We start from the raw sequence: 9,057 nt of genomic DNA, 5'->3' as shown, positions 1-9,057 counted from the left end.
GGCCTCGAACTCATGCCTGCCTCTCCCCTCCAAGTGCTGGGATTAAAGGTGTGTACCACCATGCCCAGCTAACCCCTAGGAGTTTAAAAAGCCTTTGTTTTCCCCAATTAAGCGAGTTGTCTCATGGAAGCCTGTCTCCCAAGAGTCTGTTCTTAATGCTCTCACTGCCACCTGAGGTCTCATTACCCTGAGAGATTCCTGCCTCACTCTCCCTCTCAGGCCACTGGTTGTGACTGCAGCCATTATGGGTGGGGACACAGAGTGGGAACAAGACATATCCTGTCCTAAGACACCCCTCACCACAGACATGTATGAATATACAGCACACACAGGCACATATATGGTGCCACACACTGTGGCAATGGAAACTTTACTCAGTTGGTCAGTTTCTAAATCATTAGCAGAGAGGCAAGGATGAAGGAACTTGGAACCATGGGAAGAGCCTGTCAGAGATGAGGAGTGGGAGGGGTCTTCTCGGCAGCCGCTTGGTCCCTCACACTTGAAATGCCAATCATAGGTCATAGCTTGGAGTGTCCATAACAATCAGTTGGTGTGCTTAGGAAACATGGGTGTCCAGGCCTCCCCTTGGGAATTCTAGGTCCTTAGTGGAGCATAGGAGATGCCAGTGCAGGTAGGCTACAGACAAGAGACTGGGGGTTCCCAAGGAGGCAGGGTTGAAGGAGCACACCCTATTTAACAACCCTTCCTGTTGACGGGCTGTGTGCATGGAAGTGATGCTGCCTCCATGGCAGGACCGTCCTCCTCCACATAGGCTCTGGAGAGTCTATGGGAAAGGTAGGCAGGCAGCCAGTGGGAGATACATGGTGCATCTGGACAAAGAAGACCAGGCATGAAAGTTGAGGCATCTGGGACGCGGTTCCTCTAAGCCGGGCAGCTCCGATCCTGCCAACCCGGGACAAGGTTGGTGCCAGACCCAGTTCTCCAAGAGGAAGTGAAGCTGTTAGGTCTCACCGCACCAGAAAGAGACAGAACTCGGTGCATGAGGCTGGTTCCTGGGACCCAGAGAGCAAGGGTAGGAGGTTCTAACCCAGGGGCAGGATCTGGCCTCTGAGAAACTCCATTTCCCAGGATCCACTGGCTTTTCTGTGTCAACCCTTAAGGGAGGCCCTCTCAAAAGGAAGTGGGGCAGATCCTGCTGATTCTATACAAAGGTGAGGTCTCAACAACACACACACACACGCATACACACATGCATATACACACATGTACACACAAACCTATTCATCAACACACTTGCACACACATGCGTATACACACATGTACACCCAAACCTATGTGTCACCCACACTGACACAAACACATAGATACTGGACTCTAGACCCCACCCTCCCCCCTCTCCGTTGCCTTTGCTTTCAGAACATTTCTCTGTACTACCTGAGACCGAAATCTGGCTCCCTGCCTCAGTTTCCCTACTGGAAACTGGACTGCGGTGCCAGGTTTGCTCGCTGCGTGTCTTCTTGGGACTTGGGGAAGGGAAAGGCTGGACCTTAAGCAGAAGCTGGTGAAAGATGCCTTCTAGGGAGAGGAACCCCTGAGTCATGGCGCCATGCCTAAGGGTCTAAAGACTTGGGCTGTCTTGGTAGAGAAATGGGCCGTGCTCCTAGAGCAAGGGCCACAGTACAGTGTCCCTGGTGGGAGATGGTCAGTCCCAGGGTAGCTTTCCAAGAGGCCCATCACCCACTCCAGAGCATGCCAGGAACTTTCTTCAACAAACAACATGAGAATTCACCCCATCACCCCATCACCTCATACCCCCATTCAATACCCTTATCCTCCCTTCTGGAGAACTGACCCACCCTAAAATGGGAGTGGGGGAGGGGTAGAACCCCGAGCCAGCTCTTCCTTGCCTCTTCCAGGCCCTCCCTTTGCTGCCGGCTCACCAGGACTATGCCAAGTATGCTCCGTGCCAGGGTGGAGGCTGGGCCTGGGGGCTGGGGCCCTGGGGCTGGTTGGTGGCTGCCAGGGGTCCTGAAGCCCTTTGCTTGCCCTTCAGAGAGCTTAAAACTTCCCAAGAGAGGAACAGCTAGCTTTGCTGGGTCGTCTGGAGAGGTGGGGGAGGAGGGTGCCCGGATCTATTCCCCTTGGGGGCCCAGGCCTGCACAATAGCCCCTGGGGCTGCCACACTCTGGCTTAAGTAGTTGCCTAGGCAACTGCAGGGGCCAGCTTCAACCAATCCATGGCAGAGACTGGTTGGGGGAGGGAGGCCACGGGGGAAGGGGGGTACTGTCGTCTTGCTGGATCCTATATAAGGAGAAGGGATGGGATTGGAGCACTCTGGACTTGACTGTCCCTCCAGTGGACTTAGGGACAGAGCACAAAGATGCTTAGGAAAGGCCACTGCAAGCCTGGGGCCTGGGGCAGCTTCTGGGCCATCCTGGCCTTGGTGGGACTGGCCACTCGTGCAGGTGAGTGGGCAGTGAGGGGGTCAGGTGCCTGGTAAGGGGTCGGGGCAAGAACTTCTACTAGGAGCTACATAGGGCTGGCCAGGAGGTGGCGTGGTCCAGCCAGCCCCAGAGTACCCGGAGAGACAAGACGGTCTCCAAGGGCAGAGAGAAAGGGGCAGACTGTTTCTAAGGGATAGAGGAGCGGGGCAGCAGGCAGGGGTCTTAAGGACAAAAAGACCCTCTATTGTTCATTGTCTCAGGCAGAGGGGTCCCCGCAGAGGCCGCATGGGGACGCCATCAGCATTCAGGTCCTTCAGAGTGACAGCTGGGGAGGCGGGGCTGGGAAATTCACCATCAGCAGCTGCTGCCTCTCTCTCCCTCGCTGGGTCTCCCTCTCCCACACACAGATGCTCACTCTACTGGGCATTTCTTTCAAAGTCCACACATAAACACTGCGCCCACTCTGCATGTGTGTGTGCATGTGTGTGTGTGTGTGTGTGTGTGTGTGTGCTGCCTGCTGGTGCCCTTCCACAGTTGTCAGACTGTTAGCCACCCTCTTTTCTCACTTTGCGAGGCTCCCTGCACTGTTCTGGTTTAGGGGATGTAACTCAGCATATGTCCCCATCTGATCCCATTGCCTCCCGGGGAGGGAGATGCTAGCTTTAGCATTGTTTCCCCTATTAGACTCCTATCCCTTCACTGTTTGGCCTATGGTACTTTCCTTGGGTCCCTTCTGTCTCATAGTCAGGGAACCCGCAGAACAGTGGTGGGGCTGTGCTTCCCAGTTGGGTGTGGTGGTGTGTTCCTGTAGTCCCAGCACAGGGGATGGAGAGGGAGGAGGATCAAGAGTTCAAGGCCAGCCTCAGCTAATAACGAATTCAAGGCTAGCACGAGCAACACAGACCCTATATCTCAAAAAAAACTAAAAAGAAAACAAAAGACAGACAGGAAAAAAAAAAACAACAACAAAAAAACCCCCCAAAACACCAAACTGATGCCTGCTGTCTCAGCTTTGGTCTCACTTTGGTCTCCCTGGTCCTTTCCCTGACTCTGAACACCACAAGCCTGTGCCCATCCAGGGCCTCTAGCCCTTATCTCTTTGTCTCTGTGAACTCTCTTCCTGCCTCGCTCCGGAGTGCACTTGTGAATTTGTTTATTCTTAAAATTTGTTTGTGTATGTATGTGTACATGTGTGTATGTATGTGTGTGAGAGAGACACACACAGAGTGTATATGTGTGTGTGTGTGTGTATATATATATGTGTGTGTGTGTGTGTTTGTGTGTGTGTGTGTTTGTGTCTGTGAGTGTGTATGTGTGATGAATGTGCATGTGGATACTTGGGGTCAAGGAGTGGCTCCTCAGGTGATACCCTTGTATTTTGTAACAGGGTCCCTTACTGACCTGGGGCTCATTGAGTAGGCTGAGCTGGCTGACCCAGAAGCCTAAGGGATCCACCTGTCTCTGCCTCCATGGTGCTAGGATGACAAGCATATGCCATCACTCTTAGCTTTTTTATTTTTTTTATTTTTTAAGATTTATTTATTTATTTATTACGTACACAGTGTTCTACCTACATTCCAGAAGAAGGCACCAGATCTCATTATAGATGGTTGTGAGCCACCATGTGGTTGCTGGGAATTGAACTCAGGACCTTTGGAAGAACAGGTAGTACTCTTAACTTCTGAGCCATCTCTCCAGCCCCTTAGCTTTTTTTTTTTTTTTAGCCTTGGTTCTGGGGATAGAATTCAGGTCTTCAAGCTTATATATCAATCAAGCTTATATGTCAATCATTTCACCATTGGAGCTCTGTCTCTTTCTCCAAGACCCCTCCCCTTTAATTACATTTTATTTATTTTACTTTGTATGGGGGCTGGAGGTATGTGTGCTCATGTGGCACTACACACAGGTAGAGGTCAAAAGACAACTTTCTTTCTTTTTTTAAAGATTTATTTATTTATTATTATGTATATAGTATTCTGCCTGCATGTACACCTGCAGGCCAGAAGAGGGCATCAGATCACATTATAGATGGTTGTGAGCCACCATGTGGTTGCTGGGAATTGAACTCAGGACCTCAGGATGAGCAGGCAGTGCTCAGAACCTCTGAGCCATCTCTCCAGCCCCTCAAAAGACAGTTTTCAAGAATCAATTCTTACCAGGCATGGTGGCACATGCCTTTAATCCCAGCACTTGGGAGGCAGAGGCAGGCGGATCACTGTGAGTTTGAGGCCAACCTGGTCTATAAAGCGAGTCTAGGACAGCCAAGGCTAACACAGAGAAACCCTGTCTCAAAAAAAACCAAAAAACAAAACAACAACAACAAAAGAATCAGTTCTCTCCTTATACCAGGTGGGTCCCAGTATCTTTTACTGCCTGAGCATCTGATGTGCGCTGTGGCCCCACCCCAGCTCTTAGACAGGGTCTTGTTAAGCAGTGACACTTGATCTGATACTGGCTATGTAGCCCAGGCTGGCCTTGAGCTCAGGCAATCCTTCTGTCTCACCCTTTCCTCTGTGTACTTATTACGTGTCTGTTCTGCTCCTTTGAGTTTTCTGGAGCCTGAGAACTGGGTTAGGTTCATTCACTGCCACAGCAGCCACAGAAAGTGCTCACCACACAAGGCTGTGTGACTTCTGACAGGGTTTTGAGGGGACAGAGGTGGGACCTAGAGTTTCCCTCACCCTCACCTGGAGGTCAGGTTTCATGGACATCATCATTCAGGAAAACAACAACTGGTCCACGGCTTCCTCCTGATCAGAATGTATTCTGTTTCCACACACTTCTAAGCCTACACAGGACAGCCATGCCCGCCCAGGATGAGTTAGCTCTTGGACACTCACGCACTTTGTGTACGCACACAGCTCTCCCCTTGGGCTACCCTTCTCCCATACGCTGGCACATGTGTCACCAGTTAGTCCCTTTGCAGACTTGGTTGGAAGCCCCAGGCCAGGTGCCTTCTCAGGCTGTGCTATGTCCCTTCCTGCTGCAGCTCAGAGAGCCGATGTGGGCGGGGAGGCAGCAGGCACTTCTATCAACCACTCCCAGATGCTGCTCCAGCGACTGCAGGATCTGCTGCGGCAGGGCAACGCCAGTGACGTCGTCCTACGGGTACAGGCGGTGGGCACCGACGAGGTCCGAGCCTTCTACACCCACCGCTTGCTGCTGGGGCTGCACAGCGAGCTGTTTCGGGAGCTGCTGAGCAACCAGAGCGAGGTGGTGCTGCAGGAACCCCGGGACTGTGCTGCTGTCTTTGACAAGTTCATCAGGTATGAAGGGGAAGGGGGCATGGTGCGTCCTGTCCACAGCTCCCCAGCCTCTCCACCTTCAGGGTCACAGAAGTCCTACACACACACACACACACACACACACACACACACACACACACACACACACACACACACACACACACACCTCCTTTATCCCTGCTTCTACTGCCTGCATTTGGGAGTCCCATCTGAGCTACTGCCAAACCTGGCCAAGAGAAATTATAGAAACATCATCAGATTCTTGGTCAGTTTCAAGTCTCAGTGTCTCTCTCTCTCTCTCTCTCTCTCTCTCTCTCATTTTTTTTTAAAAATACAGTATTCTGCCCACATATGTGCCTGCATGCCAGACAAGGGCAGCAGATCTCACAGACAGTTGTGAGCCACCATGTGGTTGCTGGGAATTGAACTCAGGACCTCTGGAAGAACAGACAAGTGCTCTTAACCTCTGAGCCATCTCTCCAGCCCACTTCCAAGTCTCTTAAGCCTCCATGCACCACAGGGCTAAGGAGTGGAAAGCCCAGTCAGCTCGGTGTCACCTTTCTCCTTCTTGCACAAGGAAAGACTTGTAAAAGGGTCTAAGGAGGTAACCCTGTCCTCAGGGCTTAGACAAAGTGGCTGTGGGATAAGAGATGTCACTCCCAAGTTCCAGGCGACAGGAGGAGGGATAAAACAGACGGGTTTCACATAAAGCCAAGTGGGGTGCTGTGTGTCAGTGGGACTGCCAGGGAGAATGGGCAGGGGGGGGGGGAGAAGAGGAGCATTGTAAGAGAGCCAGAGACAGTAGAACAGCTAACAAGGACAAGGAAACCTGACAGATGAAAAGCCAGACTGCAAAGAGGAGGGGATGGGGACAGCAAGATGCTGGGGTCGGCTGAGTCCTCTGTCACTGTGTCACTGTGGTGACATTCTGGATCCTTCCCCTTCCCTAGATCATTTGTAAGATTCACCTAAGTCAAAGGACTTGCTTTTTTATAGTGGCAAGGAGGAGAGGTCGGGTAGGCATCTAGATCCAGACTGTGGACACCGAGATTATCAGCAGCTCCTTCTCCTTTTAGCTCATAGTTAGGTGTGTAGTAGATACTTAATAAATACATGTGATTTCCACAGCACCAGAAGCTAAAAGATGTCTGAACAGGCCAGGAGGGAACTTAAGAGGGAGAGACTGGAAGCCAGGAGGGAACTTAAGAGGGAGAGACTGGAAGCCTCGAGGCCCATGCATCCTCTTTGTTCCTTACAAAAATGGCTGTGCCTCCTCTAGGCTCTGGGGGAAACCAGCTAGGGTGTTGTGGGTGGCCTTGTCCAGACTCAGCCCTGCCAATCTTCCTATCTCTATTTTTATTTTATTTTATTGTTTTGTTTTTCAAGACAGAGTTTCTCTGCTTTGTTTGTGTTTGTTTGTTTTTGTTTTAGCTGTCCTGGACTCACTTTGTAGATCAGGCTGGCCTCGAACTCACAGAGATCCACCTGCCTGGGTTTCCTAGAGTGCTGGGATTACAGGGATGCACCACTGCACCTGGCTTTCATTTAATTATTTTTAAAGTCGTATTATTAGTTTGCGTGTCTGTGTGAGTGTATGCCACGTGTAAATGAGTGCTCTCCTCTGGCCAGAAGAGGGCTGGAGTTACAGGTGATTTTGAGGCACCCAATGTGCCTCTGGACAAGTGCATTTGACTGCTGAGCCTTCTCAATGGGCTCCCTCTCCAACTCTCTTGCAGGTATTTGTACTGTGGTGAGCTGACTGTCCTGTTGGCCCAGGCTATCCCGCTGCATAGGCTGGCCACCAAGTACCGAGTAGCATCCCTGCAGCGAGGCGTGGCTGACTACATGCGTGCGCACCTGGCAGGAGGTGTGGGTCCAGCTGTGGGCTGGTACCACTATGCAGTGAGCACTGGGGACGAGGCACTGCGAGAAAGCTGCCTGCAGTTTCTGGCTTGGAACCTTTCTGCCGTGGCGGGGAGCACCGAGTGGGGAGCTGTGAGCCCCGAGTTGCTGGCACAGCTCCTGCAGCGCTCAGACCTGGTGCTGCAGGACGAGCTGGAGCTGTTCCACGCTCTGGAGGCGTGGCTAGGTCGCGCGCGGCCGCCCCCTCCCGTGGCTGAGCAAGCGCTGCGTTCTATCCGCTACCCTATGATCCCTCCCGCACAGCTGTTCCAGCTGCAGGCGCGCTCGGCCGCACTGGCGCGCCACGGCCCTGCGGTGGCAGACCTCCTGCTGCAGGCTTACCAGTTCCACGCCGCCTCGCCGTTGCACTACGCCAAGTTCTTCCACGTGAACGGCAGCGCCTTCCTGCCACGCAACTACCTCGCGCCCGCCTGGGGCGCCCCCTGGGTCATCAACAACCCGGCACGTGACGATCGCAGCACCAGCTTCCAGACGCAGCTGGGTCCAAGCGGCCACGACGCGGGTCGCCGGATCACCTGGAATGTGCTCTTTTCCCCGCGCTGGCTGCCTGTCAGCCTGCGGCCCGTCTATGCGGACGCCCCGGGCACCGCTCTGCCCGCCGCTCGGCCCGAGGACGGAAGGCCGAGACTGGTGGTTACACCAGCTAGCAGTGGTGGCGACGCAGCGGGAGTGAGCTTCCAGAAGACCGTGCTGGTGGGTGCGCGCCATCAGGGACGGCTCCTGGTCCGGCATGCCTACAGCTTCCATCAGAGCAGCGAGGAAGCTGGCGACTTCCTGGCCCACGCAGACCTGCAGAGGCGCAACTCCGAGTACCTGGTGGAGAATGCACTGCATCTCCATCTCATTGTCAAGCCGGTGTACCACACCCTCATCCGGACTCCCAGTTAGCGTTTAGACTGAGAAATAAGGCCTGGCCTGGATAACTCGCCAGGGTCTGGGGAGGGGTAGGCCAGCGTGGAAATGACTGTCGGCCTGGGCCCTAGATGACCAGGTGCAGCTGGTTGGGGCTAGGGTGGAAGGCAGGTGAATGTGGTTTCTAGCGTGCTTTTCCCAGCTGGCTTGAAGGTAGCGCTTCCTCTTGGTCCAGAATAAAACGATGGTCAGAGAGGCTAGGGCCTGAAGCAACTCCTGGGTCTCAAAAGTCTGGCCAACACATACCCCCACGGACCCCTACCTCCTGCGCACCAGTTCCTCCCCTCCCCCACTTGAATTAGGGCTGGGAAGACTGACAGGGTGCTGGTCCTGAGCAATCGCCCTCTGGCTGCAGTTGAGGTGCTCTCTGAGCTGCAGTCTCCTGTGGGCAGCCACCCCTGTAGCTTGCGAGCCTTTCTGCCACTGCCATCAAGCCCCTGGCCTCTTGGTGAGGGCTCCAGGCTATTGGAAAGGCCCTTCAGAGATGGCCACAAACTAGACCTTGCTCTAGCCCTATACTTCCGGTAAGGGAGAGGCTTGGCACCGTGAGGAAAAAGCCCATTCCCCGGATG

At 53.5% G+C, this 9,057-nt stretch overlaps 1 protein-coding gene across 1 annotated transcript; it reads left to right on the top strand.

The window, feature by feature from the left end:
• The first annotated feature begins 2,281 nt into the window (after positions 1-2,281).
• Positions 2,282-9,020, top strand: BTBD17 (BTB domain containing 17). Its single transcript, XM_084751155.1, has 3 exons — positions 2,282-2,426; positions 5,395-5,671; positions 7,387-9,020. The coding sequence occupies exons 1-3, from the start codon at positions 2,342-2,344 to the stop codon at positions 8,459-8,461; spliced, it is 1,437 nt and encodes a 478-aa protein (XP_084607281.1). The 5' UTR covers positions 2,282-2,341; the 3' UTR covers positions 8,462-9,020.
• The last annotated feature ends 37 nt before the right edge of the window (positions 9,021-9,057 follow it).

This window comes from Acomys minous (genome assembly GCF_964271855.1).
Source record: "Acomys minous genome assembly, chromosome: 12".
Classification (NCBI taxonomy): Eukaryota; Metazoa; Chordata; class Mammalia; order Rodentia; family Muridae; genus Acomys; species Acomys minous.
The sequence above is the reverse complement of the archived record's forward strand: the minus strand, read 5'-3'. Positions and strand labels throughout refer to the sequence as shown.